This window comes from Oncorhynchus mykiss, chromosome 17 (genome assembly GCF_057628025.1).
Source record: "Oncorhynchus mykiss isolate SJ-2025 chromosome 17, ASM5762802v1, whole genome shotgun sequence".
Taxonomy (NCBI): domain Eukaryota; kingdom Metazoa; phylum Chordata; class Actinopteri; order Salmoniformes; family Salmonidae; genus Oncorhynchus; species Oncorhynchus mykiss.
Window position 1 is genome coordinate 9,634,649 of NC_143038.1, and position 19,286 is coordinate 9,653,934.

The 19,286-nt window shown below is 44.4% G+C and overlaps 2 protein-coding genes, 1 long non-coding RNA gene and 1 other non-coding gene across 6 annotated transcripts in view; 3 read left to right on the forward strand and 1 right to left on the reverse strand.

The window, feature by feature from the left end:
• The first annotated feature begins 252 nt into the window (after positions 1–252).
• LOC110493611 (DNA replication factor CDC6) lies at positions 253–5,405 on the forward strand. The gene is made up of 9 exons (XM_021567977.3): positions 253–384; positions 1,020–1,319; positions 1,717–1,983; positions 2,162–2,361; positions 2,581–2,735; positions 2,943–3,049; positions 3,302–3,542; positions 3,940–4,162; positions 4,903–5,405. The coding sequence occupies exons 2-9, from the start codon at positions 1,061–1,063 to the stop codon at positions 5,131–5,133; spliced, it is 1,683 nt and encodes a 560-aa protein (XP_021423652.3). The 5' UTR covers positions 253–384; positions 1,020–1,060; the 3' UTR covers positions 5,134–5,405.
• LOC118940666 (small nucleolar RNA SNORD58) lies at positions 3,605–3,677 on the forward strand. Its single transcript, XR_005037252.1, has one exon. It is a non-coding gene; the product is annotated as a small nucleolar RNA SNORD58 (small nucleolar RNA).
• Positions 5,406–7,246: 1,841 nt separating the features above from the next.
• LOC110493616 (uncharacterized) lies at positions 7,247–12,150 on the forward strand. 2 transcript variants are annotated; one of them, XR_016487718.1, is made up of 4 exons: positions 7,247–7,460; positions 8,325–9,409; positions 9,758–9,804; positions 9,937–12,150. It is a non-coding gene; the product is annotated as an uncharacterized LOC110493616 (long non-coding RNA). The 2 variants fall into 2 exon arrangements; XR_005036932.2 differs by having other exon boundaries at positions 7,260–7,460; positions 8,325–8,438.
• Positions 11,347–19,286, reverse strand: part of LOC110495126 (junction plakoglobin a) — a 36,055-nt gene continuing 28,115 nt past the window's right edge. For both annotated transcript variants that reach the window (XM_090204724.1, XM_090204723.1), the window contains exons 3-16: positions 18,900–19,070; positions 18,217–18,470; positions 17,031–17,269; positions 16,545–16,746; positions 15,959–16,103; positions 15,619–15,722; positions 15,069–15,407; positions 14,560–14,712; positions 14,324–14,443; positions 14,066–14,216; positions 13,224–13,345; positions 12,824–12,866; positions 12,329–12,484; positions 11,347–12,106 (exon numbers count right to left, since the gene is read on the reverse strand). In XM_090204724.1, coding sequence (XP_090060850.1) covers positions 12,336–12,484; positions 12,824–12,866; positions 13,224–13,345; positions 14,066–14,216; positions 14,324–14,443; positions 14,560–14,712; positions 15,069–15,407; positions 15,619–15,722; positions 15,959–16,103; positions 16,545–16,746; positions 17,031–17,269; positions 18,217–18,470; positions 18,900–19,070 — 2,192 coding nt within the window. In that variant the 3' untranslated portion in view covers positions 11,347–12,106; positions 12,329–12,335. The remainder of the gene's footprint in view (positions 12,107–12,328; positions 12,485–12,823; positions 12,867–13,223; positions 13,346–14,065; positions 14,217–14,323; positions 14,444–14,559; positions 14,713–15,068; positions 15,408–15,618; positions 15,723–15,958; positions 16,104–16,544; positions 16,747–17,030; positions 17,270–18,216; positions 18,471–18,899; positions 19,071–19,286) is intronic.

Sequence of the window (19,286 nt, forward strand, 5' to 3'; positions counted from 1 at the left end):
GCATAAATTATAGTAATAATATCAAACTGCAATCAAGTTACTAACAACACCAGAGAATATTGTGTCAAATGTTACACCAGACAATGCTGAATTTCCCGGGAAATATCCAGTCCGCCGAAATATTATTGAAACTCCCGCCACCATGTACGTGTGTGACATAGACACTGGCGCTCCTGACAGTCGAAGATGAACCAATGAGAGCCTGAGGAATAACAAAACGACACAAGACTGACAAATCAGACCTTAGCGGCGGGAAGTCCAGCTGACTGGGGGAGGAGTTTTGGAGACATTTGGCGCAAGTTTTGTTTCTTAGACTAGAGCGCGTCGGAGATACCACACGAAATCCATCAAGACGAATACTTCTTAATCAAGAACTAAAATAAGGTATCACTACTTTCAATGCATGTGTAGCATTACGTTTGATTTGACGAGATATTGTTGAATGTTTTGTCAGAATTTTAGGGGAGATGTTGGCGAGCGAGTTGCCGTTGAGTACTGGGGGGGTTTGGTCAATCCGTAAAGTTGAACTAGTTAGTCAGATATAAAACAGTTTTGTCGAATACACCAATAAATATATGTCATGTTTTCTTTGATTGTGGTATTTTACACCATTTCAGTGTTTAATAATAGTTGTGCTGTTAGCGCCACACATGAGGACACGTATTGTTGTGGCCATTGAGTCTACAGATACAGTAGTTACTGAGAATTCACACCATTGTGATTGATGGCCCTTATCTTTTGTAATGGTGATTATTTTTTTAAAAAAAATTTTTTACAACCGTGCAAAGATAAAGAGTCATGCTTAGCAGTAATGACATTAACTTGTGGGGAAAATACTGAAACTAATTTGATCAGGGGAGACCTGATAGCTAGGATGGATGGTATCATTTGCTATTATGTGGTTTCGTACCTCTAAAGAAATCGACTCATTTCAAATCACTCTTGATCATAAGATAATTGTTTTTTCTTGCAGTCATGGGTGTTGTCACAATGGCTGACCTTATCTCTTCCCCCTTCAGTCTTTTTAAACACATCTGCACGCTAAGTGCTCACAGCGAAGATGCCCAGTACACGTTCCCAGGCTCAGCCCATCCTCCAGTTCCCCAGACGCAAGTCCTCCAGGGTTGACTTAAAAAGCACCAAGAGCACATCCCAGACGGAGACCCAGTCCCTCTGCTCCGTGGAGTCTCCTAAACCGCAGCCCCTTCCAGAGAAGATCCAGCTAATGCCCCGCTCACGCAGGCCCGTGGCCCTCAAAGGCATAACTCTGTGCCCAAGGCTGACTCCAAGAAAACCCCTCAGCCCTCGCAAACGCACAGGTATGGGATTGTGTTATTATACACAACTTTGAAAGTGTTTCACTGTCTAAAACTTTAGGTAATTTGTGATTTATTCATTTTTTACATATTCTGTGCAACATTTAAGATGATAAACCACTTTAGGTCATTTGTGATTTTTACATATTCTGTGCAACATTTAAGATGATAAGCCACTTTAGGTAATTTGTGATTTTTACATATTCTGTGCAACATTTAAGATGATAAACCACTTTAGGTCATTTGTGATTTTTACATATTCTGTGCAACATTTAAGCAGGTAAACCACCATGCTCGAAACGAAGTAATTTTTTCAACTCTTGATGCAAACGTGACATGCTATCTGAAAGACAGACATCTTGTTTCTAACCTAACCATGCGTTTTCTGTGTGTTTCTCAGGAGATGAAAATGGCTGTAACCTCAGTGCCAACCTACTGGGCTCTCCTCCCAAACAGCCCTGTCTTAACCTGGCCTCCCCCCGCAAGCTGGGCTTTGATGAGAACTCCCCCGTTCTATCCCAGAGGAGTCTATTGACCCCCCTGTCACCAAAACGGCAGCGCCTCTCCCACCCCAGGGCCTCCCCCAGCAGACTCCATGAGATCCCCAGTGGGAGCCCATCATGTCCCCGATCAGAGAAGGCCACGATGGTCGGCCTCTTTGCTGAAAGTAAGACATGTCTCTCACGTTCTCTTCCTCTTAGCTTTTTCTCAAGTGCAAATGAAAAGCGTTAAACTCCAAAGAGAAATGTGTGCCTTTATTTGATTTGTTCATTATTCTAATGTTCACTTCATATAGACTTAAGCCAAGCTATGAACCCCTTCTCCCTCTCTCCATCCCTCTCCAGAGTCTAAGTTCCATAGTGTGAAGCAGGCCCTCCACACGGCTGTCCCAGAGCGCCTGCTATCCCGGGAGGCTGAGAGGTCCTCAATCCGCTCCTTCCTGGAGGACAAGACCCTAAAGGCCAGCCCAGCCAGCCTCTACATCTCTGGAGCCCCCGGCACTGGCAAGACCGCTTGCGTTAACTGTGTGTTGCAGGAGATGACGGTTAGCATCACTGTTTGCATTAGTCTCCGCTTTGTTAATGATGGGTTAATTGTTAGCATTAGCCTAGCATTGGATCTGTTGCCTTGACAGGATTCCAATACCTCTACCATAAGGTGCAGAATCACTTAATTCCACCCCTTGTGTATAGCCCTGAACCCTGTAAATTTAACCCCATTGATTTCTGTTACGTGAATTTAACTATTTCCTCTCTTGGTCCAGGATGAACTGAAGGAGATTCAGATAGTGGTGATCAACTGTATGGCTCTGCGTAGCTCCCACGCCATCTTCCCCCTGCTGGCAGAGAAACTGGGGGCCTCTGGGGGCCACACTGACACCAAGTTGCAGAAACTGCTGACCAGCACGGGGCCTACTGTGTAAGTATCTAGCTACTATGCCAAACCATAACCCTGAACTATAACTTAAATCCATGACACTTTCGCAAAGGTAAAAGTAGAGTTTTTCTTTATCCAACAACTCTTGAATTTACACCGTTAAAAAAACCACAAATATTTGAGAAAGGAATTACATTTTGCCGACCGATAAGTTTGGTCTATTAACCTTCTTTCTCCTTCTCTCCCCAGTCTTCTAGTCCTGGATGAAATGGACCAGTTGGACAGCAAGGCCCAAGATGTTCTCTACACCATCTTTGAGTGGCCGTACCTGCCCAAGTCCCGCCTCTGTCTCATTGGTAAGAACCCCCTAATATACAGTGTTAAACGATATACACTGTCTCTGGTATACACATTTTATTGGACGTTACAATTTCTAGTTAATATCTAAGGATTCATCTGAAGATTTCACCCTAAAACTTCATATACACATCTGCCCGTCTCCTATATTTAAATTCCATCCATTCAACTCCCAGCCATTTCCTCAAATGGGCTGTCGTTAGGTCTTCCTGTATGCAGGCAGGTGTAATGACGGTGTCGTGCCATTCTAGGTATCGCCAACGCTCTGGACCTGACAGACAGGATCCTCCCCAGGCTCCAGGCCCTGCCTCGTTGTCGGCCCCAGCTGTTGCACTTCCCTCCCTACAGCCGCCAGGAGCTCGCCGCCATTGTACAGGACCGACTCAGACATGTGTCCGGAGAGGGGTTACTAGACGCATCGGCCGTGCAGTTTTGTGCCAGGAAGGTGTCTGCTGTATCGGGAGACGCACGCAAAGTTCTGGATATCTGCCGGTAAGGGAATGAATTGACGAAATATCTTAAATACACTGTATTAATAATAAATAACATGTTGGTTGCAATGATGACTCCTTAGGACACCTTTGGATTGCCCATGAAAAAAGAAATGTAAGATCAAATATGAGCAACCAAAAATGTGCCTTTTACTATGGCTAGTTATAAGTGGTCTCGGAGAGTTGGTATGGGAAGGGGAAAGGGGATACCTAGTCAGTTGTACAATTTGAAAGCATTTAACTGAAATGTCTTCCGCATTCAACCCAAACCTCTCTGAAGCAGGAGCGCTGCCTTAATCGACATCCACGTCTTCGGTGCCCGGGGAACAGTGGGTTAACTGGTTGAAGTTTTGTTTGAGAACAGAAAGTGTCATGAAGCCGGTTCCTCTGTGTTACAGGAGAGCTGTAGAGCTTGTGGAATCTGACGACAGAAAGGCAGCAGCAGAAACTACAGCGTCTCGTGTGAGCGTGCCCCAGGTGGCCAGGGTGCTGTCGGAGGTGTATGGGGACCGCATGTCCTCGTCAGAGGGAGAGAGCTTCCCCATCCAGCAGAAACTCCTGGTCTGCTGTCTGCTACTGCTTACCCGCAACGGCAAGAACAAAGAGATCCCACTGGGCAAGGTGAGAGATGGGCACTGCATTGGTGCGAACACAGTACTACAACACAAGTTTGTAAATTGATAGCAAACATTTTGTTTTTTGCTGTTAATCATTTTCTAATACACCTTGATATACAACTTGATATACACCGAGTGTACAAAAGATTAAGAACGCCTGCTCTTTCCATGACAGACTGTCCAGGTGAAAGCTATGATTCCTTATTGATGTCACTTGCTAAATCCACTTCAATTAGTGTAGATGATGGGGAGGAGACAGGTTAAAGAATCTATTTTTGTGCCTTACACAATCCGACTCAATTGTCTGTTTGCCATTGAGGGGGAATAGGCAAGACAAAATATTGAACAGGGTATGGTGCCAGTTGCACCAGTTTGTGTCAATAACTGCAACGCTGCTGGGTTTTTCACGCTCAGTCGTTTCCTGTGCGTGTCAAGAATGGTCCCACCACCCAAAGGAATAGAACGCATTGTAGTCAACATCTCTGTGGAAAGCTTTCGACTTGTAGAGTCCATGCCCCGACAAATTGAGGGGGAAATGGGGTGCGATATTAGGAAGGTGTTCCTAATGCATGTACACTGAGTGTACAAAACATCATACAACTCTAGGTAGCTAGTAAGAATTAAATGTAGACGACAGTTAGACGTTTTCTCTTGCACTGACCTGGTTACCACTGAAAGTCATTGGGTTGCTGAAGCTTAGTACCAATTATTTCTCAAGTCTGACTCTTCTTCTCTATCCCTCAGCTCCACGAGGTGTACAGCCGTCTGTGTGCCAAGAGACAGGTGGGCGGTGTGGGCCAGGGCGAGTGCCTCTCCCTCTGCAGTCTGCTGGAGAGCCGGGGCATCTTTGCCCTGAAAAAAGCCAAGGAGGCTCGCCTCACCAAGGTTTCTCTGAAGATTGAGGAGAGGGATGTGGAGAATGCTCTGAAGGATCGCACCCTGCTGGGCAGTATCCTGACTGCTGGCCTACCATGACCTTTCACCTTTATTTGTGCCTTATTTTTGTTTGTTTTGGGATTCCTTTTTTTCTGGTGGGGTGATGCATATACAACTATGACCTCCCTTTTCAGAACAATGGGAAATGCAGCAATTTGTTAGATTTTTATTGACAGATTAACATGGACTGGAAACATTTCAAATGGTCAGTCAAACTGACCAGCTGCTTTTAACGCTCATTTATTTTTGGGGGGTGAAAACCTTATGTACATTTATGTTGTAATAAATTAATGTACAAACTTTTTAAAAAATTGTTGCTCTTATTTTAATTCAGCAAGAGGCCTACTATTTTTTGTTAATCATGGTGAATCAAAAAAAGAAACTCAAATAAAAACAATGTTTTTGTAAACTGTCGGCATACCTATCAAAATCATTAACTTTTTAGGAAATCTAGCCGTAGTCCTTATTAAAAATAAATTAAAGGCCTGCCTGCTACTAATGAGCTTTCTGTGAAATATGCAGTACACGAAAACGGGTGCAATGACAACAAGTAAAAGTACAATATTTAAGACAGCAAATCCATTGACAACCAAACAGCCGGGGGAAGCAAACAAGAAAGGTAAGTCCTTCATTAGCTAATTGAATACAGTACCCACAATAATTGCACAGTGCACTTTCAACTGTTGGGAGTTTTAATTTGGAAACGATATCAACACAGATCAAGTCATCCATATTGTGAGTTCAGGTGCAATTTCTGTTTTCTCCTTTGTGGTCCTTCTGAATAGCCTGCTGTAGTTACTAAGATACCTATTATCAGGTTGCGTTATACTGGGTGTTTCATTTATTATTCTGGATTCACACTTGAGCATGGGTACCTCCAAGACAGCCCAGGCCTATAGCCTGCAAAATGCAATTTCCTGTAACAGAAATGTTTATTTGTAGGTTTCTGTCAGAACCAACAACAGCCTAAATGCCTATGTTCATGACCACCTGATCTGGATAGCAATACATTTTACTCTATCCCACATGGCAATCATATTAAATATAATACTGAACAACGTGTATTTATAAAGATAGTAAACATGATAAATCGCCCGAACTGCGGAGAGCTGTCGTGCGAAGTTAGTGGCGATATCCATTAACGTGTTCTACACAGTTTGTGACGGGGTGGAAATCCCATTTCAACATGGGTGAAAACTACCAACCGCCTGCTTGCCAACACTCGAAGAACATCTCAACTATAATGTAGTGCAGCTTTTATTATTCTTAGCAGTTTTCATAAGCAATGCCATATGATAAACACGGTTGACAGTATTAGCTTGGATAGTTACACTGCTGATATTCCTATGAACGTGATGCATTATAGTAAACCAAGTGGTGACCTGCCGCAATGTTGTTTTCCAAATGAAGGAGTGGGCCTTTAACTGCCATCACAATTCTATTCTCTCTACACAGTATGAGCATGCTGGCTCTAAAAGGAGTCTCTCTGGGGAGAAAGCGGAGGCGGGCAGTGCCTCCAAAGAAATGTCGCTCTGATGGAATTGACATTTACAATGAAGCTGGAAGGTGAGTTGTATGTATGGGACTGACACAGATTCCAAACAGCATTTCTATCACAAATATTGATATTAATTGTAGAGCTCAGAAGTGATATTATATCATAAGGCAGAAGTAGCCTGGGTACTAATCTGTTTGTGCCATCATGTCACTCCTTGGCATACAAGGAGTGGCAAGGAATGGCGTAATGGCACAAACAGATTGGAACCCAGGCTAAGGCAGAAGATATTATTGACCGAAGATCTGTCTCTGTTATGTTGAAGCCAAATCCAGCAGGAGAGACCAGTCTCACCTGTACCCAGCTGTCTGTCCATGCAAACGGACATGTCTATTGATCCTCCGTTCAACTTCATGACAGAAAATATATCTACTGATCAAAAGCCTGTCTGTGTTCTCTTGTTCTGCTCATTTGTTTCTAATCAATATTTTGAAGCAAACAGTAAATCACCAACGTCCTGTAGTTTTATGAGTTACATTGAATGTGCTTCTTTACGGGGCCCAGCAGCAGAGACCAGTTCTGTCCACGAACAGTGACCAGTCAATGGGACATCAAGAACACTTCAGGGATGGGAACACTGGGCATGCGTAAGAATTTATCACCGTCCCCTCTTTTATCGTCTTTATGTCTCCACATTAAAGCATGGAGTCAGGACTCCCTTATGTTTGACCTTAGGTCTAAGTTCTCTGCTGACAGGATCCAAGAGGAGAGAGCCAATTCTCCTGGACCAAGCTGGGTCCTTTAAGAGTGACTGGTCAATGGTTCATCCTAAAACACAATTCGGGTAGGAAGGCATTTCTACTGATCAAAGGTGAGTGCTTTAGATCTTAGAGCTAGACAGACAATTGCTGTATTACACCATGTGCCAGATACTTTCTGGGGGGGATGATGTTCATCGATAAGGTAGTGTTACGCCACTGAAAACAGGGGAGAAATAATCACGAGAGTGATACGGTGTTGTATTCTCAATTCAACGTTTAGTGTAATCATTTCACAAAAGTAACACATTACAAAACAACAGAAAACCCATTATATATCTAACACAGCAAAATATCTTATTAACAACGTACATGTTCATTCACAATCGACATAAAATGGCAGCTACTCTCAGTACGATGCTATTCTTCACTTCAACCGAGCAGGGCTAATAGACGTTACTAAGACACACCTTAAACACTCTTGACATGTTAGCGAGTTATAACATTTAAATTACTATTTTTATCAACAATAAAGTACCTGAAAACAGGGGAGAAATAATCACGAGAGTGATACGGTGTTGTATTCTCAATTTAACGTTTAGTGTAATGAGAAAAGACCGCGATTTCCCCAGGAATATGGGTGGAGACCAGAGCAATCGATCTCCGGCTCATAGATTAAGAGCATTTCGTAGATCACAGATTAACACTTTTAGGCACCACAATATAAAGTAATCAATATAACGTTTACACATTACTCTCACAATTCGTACCCTTTGACAGATTTTAACTTTCACACAATTATATGAATGTTATCAATCTCTATCAACTAATACTGAATGCATATTTTTAACCTTAGATGTTTTAAGATCCTCACATACTAGGAACTTACTAATACTTTTTAATGTATAACAGGCTATGAATATTTCCTTTAACCTGTCACAGTAGCACTTGTGATGCGTGTTATGTCATGTGTGCAGAGACCTGCAAGAGAGATCAGAGTCAGACGTTCCCCGTGGCCGGTCTACGGCCGGTCACACTGCACATCCTGAGGAACATGAACCAGAAAGAGCTCACTGACACACTGGAGAACAGTAAGATCTTTAATATGCCCACAAACAGTTGGCTTGATGTACAAAAATATGTATTAAAAGTACTATGCCTTTAATAGTATGCTTCAAAGTACAAGTTTGAATGTGTGTTTGAAGGAATGGCTACACAAGGAAACCCAACACTTCTCAATCAGATCTACACCGAGCTCTACATTCACAGAGGGTGGAAGTGGCGAGGTCAATAATGAACATGAGGTGAGACAGATTGAGACAGCATCCAGGAGATCAGCAACACAAGAGACACCGTTCAAAATGCAATGACATCTTTGAACCCGTACCTGAGCAAGACAAACCAACAGAACTGTCCTGACAAAGGGAGTTGCTGGCATTGGCAGAAGTTAATTCTGGACTGGGCTGAAGGAAAAGCCAATCAAGATATCCAGTTGATATTCACTTCCTTTCAAGAGCTGATTTAAAAAAAAATAATGGAAATAAGAGTCCGCAATCTCAGACTTCAACAACTATAATGTGCTGTTTGTATTTGATGGTCTGGGTGAGTGTCGACTTCTCCTCGACTTCCAGAACAACGAGACCTGGTGTGATGTTTCAAAGTCAACCTCAGTGGAAGTGCTGCTGACAAACCTCATTCAGGGGAATCTGCTTCCCTATGCTCACATCTGGATAACCTCCCAACCAGCAGCTGCTAGTCACTTTGAATTTGTATACCTGAGTTTTTCCCAGTGTACATTGTGGATCCTCTAGTACGGCAGAGAGCAGCTTCACCCCTGAGTCTCCTGGGTGATTGTAGCTCAGGTCCAGCTTTCTCACATGAAGGTTTGGACCGCAGCGCTTCAGCTAGAGAAGCACAGCCTTCCTTTGCGACTCCACAGAAGGACAAACTGAAAATAATATGAATTTCACTCTAAGTAGTTGGTTGGAAGTAGGCTAGAGTGTGATCCGCCTCGATCCACGTTGAGTGAAAATCTAGTAACAAACCGTTTGATGCTTAAAATGTGAGTTTACTTTAGTAATTTTAATAACATCATAAACTGATTTTACTAACCTGAGTGCCTGCAGTTTAGACCCTCCAGTCCAGCAGAGCAGCTTCACTCCTGAATTCTGGTATGCAATATGTATATGATCATAATTGATTGTTGCCCGGCCTTTGTTGTACTGTATGGGAAGACCTCAATTGAATGATCCTCTCGTCTCGTTCTCAAAGCCCATTGGATGAGAAAGCCAGAAGTTTCTCCCCTCTGACCTCCTCGAATGGGTTTTGAGGAGATGAAGACGCAAGCATTATGCAATTGAGATCTTCCCTATGTGTTTCTCAACCACTGTCTTGTGCTCTGCTTTTACAGTGCGAACCATGATGCAGAACGCTGGATAAAATCTGGCCTAAGAAAATGTAACTTGATTTCTCTTGAAAGCTGCAAACAAATGATTCAGTGAGAATACTTGAAAATGTTTATTTGTTGGATAGAAAGATTAAAAAGAACAGTAATTAAACAAAATACTAATAATCGTGTCCTTGCATTAGATGCCCGTGAGCCAACACTGGACACAAACACGGCACACAGAAAACTCTGTCAGAGGGGAACATGGGGGAGAGAAGAGCAGCCGTATCCTGATCACCCAGAGAGATGTGAGGGCTGTTGGCAGGTGCTGTGTAAAGAGGGTCTGAATAGGCGCAGTTATTGGGAGTCGGATCGAAGAGGAAATGGGAGTGACAGAGAAAAATCGGCAGGAGTGGAGAGTTTGGGGACTGTTGGCGTCGACGTAATGACAAGTCCTGGAGTTTGCGATGCTTTGACAACAGTTACATCGCCTTTCATAATGCTAGGAGTATTGCTTTACCTGCTCCCTCGTCTTATTTGAACAGAGTAGGAGTGTATCTGGACTGGCTGGCACTCTGTCCTTCTACAGTGTCTCCTCTGGTACACTGACCCATCTGCATACATTCTACTCCACATTTTCTAACCCTCTTTACCCAGGGTTTAGGGTTGGGAATGATGACAGTGTGCCTGTGTCAGGTAGAGCAGCATCCAATTTAAAACTCAGGCCAGAATTCCATCTAGTTGATTTTGGCATTGCGGTGTTAGAAGTACATTCACGTTGCAGTGCAACGTGTTCGCTCCAGACTTGATACTCGATTTAGAAATCAGTAGTCCCGTACTACCTGGTTTTAGTGGAAGCCCTGGTAGGATGTTGAGTTACCCACCCTCCCTTCTATTTTTATCTTGATAATTCATTGCAGTCAAGCAGATTTTAAATCTGTGACACACTGCTGTGCAAATCAAACACAATTTCGGTGACCTTAAATAAAATGGCATTTATTTATTTTTCTACTCTGCTTCACCTACAGCAAACATTTTTGGTTTTGTTGAATTTCGGAGTTAAGCATATTGAGTTTAGAGAATTTTTGTTTTATCTGGAATAAAAATCTAAGATGTGCCCAGATAACAGCCTTAAAACACCACTTGTAATTTAGGAAATATGTGTTGAACATCAATGTAGGCTAATTGAGTTATAAATCACATACTATAGCCAGATCTCCAGGCCATTGAACTTCTGTTACCTGGTCTCAGAGCCACAAACCATTTTATGTAGTGAAAGTGTCTGGATGAAAAATGCTGTTGAGGAGAATGTGACCGTTTTGGCTGAGAGACCACTGAAAATATTATCCCGCTAGATGGTGATGCGATAAATACATGTAAGTAACTACTACCGTCCCAAGATGAGTGGCGGTTCTGACATCAGCAGCACTAGCTATTATGCATCCTCATCGGATAAAGAGTACTTCCCCTAAATTTGGGTAGGAAAAATGTACTTTACTTGCCTATATACTATACAGTGCGACAACAACAAAAAACAGTATGGCATTGCCCCAGATATTCTGTATTTCACTCAATATTCCTACAGTAAAATCATAATCAACTCAGTCTGCCTGTACTTTAATATATTCTTTATTTTCTTAAACAAAATTGAAGTAAAAACCTTTATGTAGAAAGACAAATTCCCTGTCAGTAGCGTTCCACCTAAGGTTCTTGATTTAGGGCCTCCAGTAGACTCCCGTCTATTGGGTTGTTCTCTTCTACTGTGTGAGTCAACGTAAGAATATTACACCACAGAGTCAGTACCATCTCTAACTCCCTACTAGCTCATGAATTAACTCACTAACTTGTGAATTAACTCATGCAGACTTTCGAGAAACACAGTGGGAAGAATGTTAACAGCAAATAGTGTTAAAAGAAAGTTAAAAACAGCAGTGTCCATTACAAAGGCTGAAGAAAGAAAGCAAACATGTGAGCAGGTGAGCTGTATAGTACACATCATTGTCCAGTCACCTCTGGCAGTGTTTTCAACTAGTATTGAAATCGGGGAGAAAAAAAAGAAAAAAGGAATCTACATGATTATCGTCACAAAATAAAATCTCTTTGGCATAGATTACCCACCCGAAAAGCGCACACAACCTTAAAACTTGACTAAAAACCTGTGCATCATCATCATTCTTAGAAAACAGAAGGTAAGCCCTGTTAGATTCTGAGCCCCACAGTCAGTGATAATTGCATATACTACATCGAGGTGAGCAGAGACAGATTGACATCACTCCATTCTCTTCTTCTGCTCCCCCCCCCACCGCTTCTCTGCTCTTCTTCTGCTGCTCCCCCCCCCCCCCCCCCCCATCTCTCCTCTCATCCCGTCAGTGCCTGTCGAGAGAACATCATCTTTATTAAAAAGTGGTCCAACTGGTTGACTTGGTGTGTGACTTGTTTTTATAATAATAATAATAATAATAATAATAATAATAATAATAATAATAATAATAATAAGTGTATGTAACTAATGGCTGCTCCGTCTTCGTGTGTCTGCACCACTTGACCATCAGAGCGTGGGTACATTTGTCTGTATTATTGGGTGTATGCACTAACCGTTGTCCTAATAGCGCTCAGCATATCCCGGTTGCCTCATGTCGTAGGTCATGCCGCCGCCGCCACTTTGGTATTCAACATCGGACATCCCCATCTCTCCATCCATGGGTATGTCACCAGGGTAGTCTCCGTATTGGTGGTAGCCTGCGTCCAGCTCTGAAACACACACACACACAGATCAACAAAATATTAACATTTCTGGAGATGATACCCTTATATTTAATTCATAAAACAATGTCGGGGGGGGCTCACTTTTAACATGGTTTAAGTTAACCGTTGAAGTTATATAGAACAATTGCTTTTTCTCTCCTTGTCAATACAGTATAATCATGTCAGAAATTCATATATAGCAAAGCAATACATTGACTAACATTAACTTTACACAGAAACCGCCCATTGGAACAGTGACTAACTAGCACATTAACCCACTGGCACACCTGCCCCATGTGTCAGTCAGTCAGTATGGGCACCTTTCCGCCAGTGTGAGTTACTCACCGTCTGCTGCATAGCCGGACTCCATGGGGACAGCATTGTGGGCCTGGGGAGGGGTCACGAGAGGTGTAAGGTCAAAATGAAGTCAGCGAGTTGCCCATACACGGTCGACAGAAACCGTGTCACACTGTCACCTGTTTTCTTAAAACTGCATCGTCTACCTACCTTTCTCTTAATACAAATATTACACGTTTGCCATTTTACAGAAACTAAAAACTTCACATATAAGAATCTACGAAAATGTAATACATGTATTTATCAATGTTAAATTACCGATCGAAGCAAAGTCTTTTTTTTCCAGTTTCATCGGAATTGAGAGAAGCTGCAATTTGTTATTAGATCCTGCAGTGGCTCCCTCCTCGCCATAGATGGCACTAGAGGCCTCGAGCATAGGTACACTCACCATTTCCCAGGCGGCGGGGTCGTGCTTGAACAGGGAGTGCGTGAGCTCCACGGACACACGCTTCTTGTAGTCGGAGTTCTTGTCCTCGGAGATGCGGAAGAGAACGGCGGCAGCGTAGGTGGCTGGGAGAGAGGAGAAAGGTGACATCAGATTATCACATGTACACATTGATTGACAGACAAAGTTAATCTATACCCAGATCTGAGATGATGTATCAAAAGGCTGTGGTGTGTAATGCTTCTTCTCAATCCTTGTCTCTCATTCAACTGAGTTAAGGGATCAGATGTGGCCCAGACTCAATAATTGGTCAATTATGAGCGAGAGAGAGATGAAAGCCAGCAGAGACTTGCACCCGTTGAGGTTCCACTGGTTTATGGAAATGCAGTCAGACTAAAAAAAAACAAACATCTTCCAGATAACTTCCTCTCAAATGGACGCCAAACAACAACCTCAATCTATTCACATGGACTGCAAGGCCCTCCAGCGGGTGGTGATGACGGCCCAGTGCATCACTGGTACCGTGCTTCTACCCATCAAGGACATCTACTGGAAACAGTGCCTGAGGAAGGCATGCAGCATCATCAAGGACCCCCACACATCCCATCGCGAGCTGTTCTCTCCCTTACCGTTGGGCAGACGGTATCGGATCACGCGGTCTCATACCAAAAGGCTCAAAGACAGTTTCTAACTACAAGCCTTCAGACTGACCACCTGCTCTGACTCTCCACACATCACAACTGCTGCCAGACTTATTATACACTTAATTAATAAAAAAAACCTGACTCTAGTGACGCAGCCATCGCAAATCCTGTTTTCTGATGTTTTAAGAGAAGTGGTCTCACCGATGCCCTCGTTGTTGGAGTGCAGCAGCTCCATGAGCGGCGCGGAGGCTCCCTCTGCGTCGATCATCTCAGCAGACTGTTTGTCCAGGGCCAGCTCACACAGAGCCCCCGCTGACACGCGCTTCACGTTCTCCACTGGAGAGTACAGCAGCTAGGTAGGAGGAGGGAGACAATGGTTAACACAATCTACAGGAGATAAAAGCAGTAACAGAGATATTGATGTCTTAAAAGAAACAAATATTTAAGAAAAAACCTTACCTGTACAAAGAGTGGGATGGTCTGCATGCTGGCGATCTCTCCCCTGTTGATGGGGTCTCTGGCCATGATGTGCAGGGCCCCTGTGCACCCCTCCACGATCTCTTCCATCCTCACGCCATCCTGAGAGAAAGCAAGAGTCAGTCAGCAACAAAAGAGACTAGGGAGGTTAAGAATAGGGCAAATGACTGATGTAACAGTTGGATATATTTTAATGACATATCTGTTTCTACACCTACCTGGTATGTCTGCTGTGCGGCGGAGCCGTGTTTCTGGGCGTCCTGGTGGGCTTTGAGCAGCAGATTGACCAGGCGGGGGATGGCCCCCGCATCCCTCAGAGGGGTCTGGTTGTCTGGGCACAGTGCCAGGTTACGGATCAGACCAACCACAGCCTGAGGACAAGAGAGAGGCGGGGTTAGAGACGGGCGCCATTTTGATTGGTGATCACAAAGAAAGCAACATTTTTGGTTCGAGACGGTTTGTTTTACAAATTGTCACCCATCTCATCATCGTTTATCTCGCGCTACCATTTCTCTCCCTGTTCTCTCTACGTAGCTTCTTCCTTATCCCTAATTTTCCACCTTCCATCACATCCTCGTCTTCCACTTTCCTTCTTTCTCCTAATGCCTCCTAATTCTCACCTCATAGCGAATTAAGCAGCCGGTTACATGAATGGTTAGCCCTCTCCCTTGGAAACCATCTGTCAACTATTAATCTCCCTCTATCCCACCACCCCTCACTCTCTCACCTTGATGACAGGCCAGTAGTAGGGCTGGTTGAGCAGCTTGACGATTGCAGGAATGCCATAATGCATGCGCACGGCATTCTGGGCCACCTCGGCGTCGGAGTGGCGCGACGTCAGGTGACGCAGGGCGCACACGGCCGGCTCCGCCACGTCCTCCTTCTCTCCCGCCCTCAGGACGGCGTGGATGAGTGCCTCGATGCCGTTGCTCTGGGTGACCATGGCCTTGTTGCGAGCGTTGTTGCAGGTGAGGTTGGAGAGGATGCCAGTGGAGCAGGTGAGCATGTTGACGTCGTCAGAGCTCAGGAGACCAACGAGAGTCTGAAGAAGACTGTCCAGACCCTCCTAGAGAGACAGAGTTTAGTTTATCTAATATATTAGTGGTTCTTAACTCTTTTTAACATCGCTGTTGCAATAAATAAGAACATATAGAGTAAATGCAAGGGAGGTAAAAATAGCACGTTAAAGGTCAGAGGTTAGGACAAACACAAGAGAAACAGACAGCAGGATGGAAACAGTCTCTATATGTCTCTAGGTTGGAAGGTAGAAGTCTCACCTGTTTAGTGGCAGCGTCCGACAGGTTCCTCAGGGTCCACAGACAGTTCTGCATCAGACGCTGACTGGAACCCGTCAGGTGCATCCCCAGAGCCTGCATCCCACCTGACAGAGGGGAAACAGAGAGAGGGATGGATAGAATGTGTATGAGAGGGTGGGAGAGAGAGAATCTCTTGTCTAACTCCTTTTACTGCAAAATATGAACGTCATTGATAATCTCAGAGCTTTACAACTGAAAATAAAGAAGCCCATTTCTATTTATTAAAACCACAGTATCAGTCGTCGCAAATCTACAACAAGTAACTACAAATACACCCCCTCCCTGTGTTTCAAACACTTACCAGCATCCACGATGGCAGGTTTGTTGCTGGGGCAGACAGAGAGCACTTTGAGCACGCGGCTGGTGGTCCACAGGAGCTTCTCATAGCTGTAGTTCCTCATGATGTGGACCAGGCCCTCCGGACCACTGTTAGCCAGGATGATCAGCTGAGAGCGAGAGCGAGATGATGGGAAATGGAGTTTAACAATATGAATCAAGCGATAGCATTTCTATGAGCAGCAAACAGTGTGGACATTCACTTTTAGTCCAGCTCGTGACATGTTTGGATGTGCACAATTCCTCATTTTCCAGTAGGGGTTTAGGCGTTAAAAGGTTAACGGGAACATCTTCAAAGGGTCAAAACATTCCATGTATCGCTCCTGTCCAAACATGCACTTAGCCATTAAATAACAGGCAACACACAGGGTAGACATCAATACCCAGCCACACCTGTGATATCCTCACATGCACATAAGCGTGCAGTCACAAAATTACTATGGTAGCCACACCCATGCCAAAACAGGGCTATCATTCAAACACACGCTCATTCACAATATTGACATGCATAACATCACACCCCTTACACTTAAAACACCCCCCTCCCTCACCTTGCTCTCCTGGTTGCCGTAGGACAGCAGCTGCAGGCAGTCGGTGGTGATGGCCAGGAACTTGGGGTTGCTCTTCTTCAGCAGAGGCACCATTCGCTGCAGGCCGTCGGCCAGGCGCACAGCCATCTTGGCTCCCTCCTGGTGCAGTAGCAGGTTGTGGAGGGTGGTGATGGCATAGAACAGCACAGACTCCATAGGAGAACTGACACAGAGAGAGAGAGAGAGAGAGAGAGAGTTACCCTAAGGATTTAGATAAACATAGTTCATTACGAGTCTTACTTTGAAATGCTTTGTCAATCTTGTGGTTGTACGGAGCGAGAAAGCGAGCAGAGAGAGACTTGCAACAACTTTCACCCCCAACATCCCCCACCCAGGTATAGAAGGCCACAAAATAAAAGAGCTACGAGAGAGAATGAGAGACAAGAGGAAGCATTCCCACACACTACCTACCTAGCCACCCCCCCCCGCAGACCCTCATACTCCTACCTGAGCATGCGGACCAGGGCAGGGATGCCCCCACATTTGAAGATGGAGAGCAGGCCCTCTCTCTGGTGGGACAGGTTGTGGAGGATGCTGGCTGTAGCCCGGGCTGTCTCCATGTCCCCGGTGTTCTGCATGGCCCGCACCACCGCCGCCACCATCTGGGGGGACGCCATCAGCGCCCGGCGAGACGCCTCCTTACGGGTCAGCTGGTTGACGATCAGGGAGGCTTTGTTGACCACCACCTGGAAGACAGAGGGGGTTTGGTTAGTTTGAAAGGAGGGAAAATGCAGAGCTATTAACAGGGAAGGGTTGACTATTGGAAAAGTACAGCAATGTGAATGAATGACAGCCAGATTGACTACCACCTAATGGGAAGGAGGGGTAGAGATGGGTTAGGTTTATGGGGAAAGTGTGATTACTGGTGGTAAATAACATCAATGAATGACTGTCATTTAGACATTGATTAATTAATTCAAAAGGTGGATTGATGGCTAGATAAAGAAATATACACATGCATAGCAGGGCTGTGATCAATTCAGAATTTAAAATGCCTCAAATTCCAATTCAATTAATACATTTGAATTGTAGTAGTAAACAGTGTACAGAATTGCAATTCAAATGAATTAAAGGAAATAGAATGTGAAATTCAAATGCCTCTTCTATAATGGGTTGTAGTCAAATGTATATATAGTTGATAAAATATCAAACATGTTAAATACATGCATATAAAATGTTGTTTCAACAACAGATTTTCAGGACAAACTTCAAATGAATGAGCAAAGTTATTTCATTAATACCACACCCCCCCAGAATGCATTCGTTTAACCCTCAAGTTGACCCTAAGACCTTCAAAAAGAAGCCAAACAAATTAAATCATTGGTGGAAATATGTTCTATTCTAAGCACTATGGTTAAAAGACTACACGAACATTGTTTCCAGAGAAGTGTGATATGTTCCTTGGTATCTGGAAGTGTGACCTGTCAGGGTCAATTAAACTTTCATGTTCTATGACTGAGTGCAATTTCTTTGAACAGCACTGAATAAAATTGTACTTCCTGTTACTCAAACTCAAATTCTACATTCTGTGTGGCCAAATCAATCAATGAGCTGAATGGGAGTCAATTCAAATATTCTGAATTGAGCCCAACCCTGACGCAAAGAAAGACGTGTCAAACAACCAGTACTGTACCTGGTCCTCATCGTTGAGCAGCTTGGTGAGCTCGGGGATGGCGCGAGTGGCCAGCTCGGCGTCGTCCTGGTAGTTGATGAGGTGGACGATGGCTGTCTTGAGGAGCTGCGAGGGCTCGGCCAGCCGCTGGACGTTGGTCATCTGGGACGGGTCAGTCTGGGTGGACAGGATGGTCGTGCCCTCCATCACCGTCTCTGGGAACATGGCCGCTCGGACACGCTGGGCCCGGGTCAGGGCATACTGAGACTCCACTTCTACAAGGAGGGAGGAGAGAGAGGAGGAGGGGGAGAGGGTTGAGTGGTTTGTATTTTTTGATCGTGGGTTTGAATGATAGTTCAGTATTAAGCAGTAATAAGGTGTGTGTGAATGTGTTTTTGCTGTGTGAGCTTTAACTCCATGTTCCTAAGTGACAGTGGTTGTTTGTAGCGGGTTGTACTTTTGAATGTTTGTTTATGTCAATTTGAGCGCGTGTATTCAAGCACTAAACTGAGCGTGTGTATTCAAGCACTAAACTGAGCGCGTGTATTCAAGCACTAAACTGAGCGTGTGTATTCAAGCACTAAACTGAGCGCGTGTATTCAAGCACTAAACTGAGCGCGTGTATTCAAGCACTAAACTGAGCGTGTGTATTCAAGCACTAAACTGAGCGCGTGTATTCAAGCACTAAACTGCGCGCGCCTCACCAGCAGGGTTCTCTGAGACGACAGTGGTGGTGACGGTGCTGTACTGCTTGGTGCTGTACTCGGTCCCGTCGTCATCGGTCCTCACTGTGGTGGCTCCTGACTGGATCCCAGAGTCCCCGGCGTAGTATGTCTGCTGCCACTCTTTCACCTTCACCCTCCCCTCATTGCCCACTACGGAGGGAAGGAGGGCAGAGAGGTTCGAGTGGAAGTGCACTTTGAAGTAATATATTATAATATGTTCAACACACTTGTTAGTGCCCTCAGGGCTCGCCCACTACAGAGGGAAAATGGATGGGGTTATTATGGACTGCACTTAGAATAATAGCCCACACTTGTTAATGCACCTGGAGGGAAAGCAAAGAGGGGTTATAAGAGACAACACTGCAC

Coding starts and splice junctions, on each gene's coding strand:
- LOC110493611 (XM_021567977.3), top strand. CDS start 1,061: ATGCCCAGTACACGTTCCCAGGCTCAGCCCATCCTCCAGTTCCCCAGA. Junction 1,320..1,716: donor CAGCCCTCGCAAACGCACAG/GTATGGGATTGT, acceptor TGTGTTTCTCAG/GAGATGAAAATGGCTGTAAC. Junction 1,984..2,161: donor GGTCGGCCTCTTTGCTGAAA/GTAAGACATGTC, acceptor ATCCCTCTCCAG/AGTCTAAGTTCCATAGTGTG.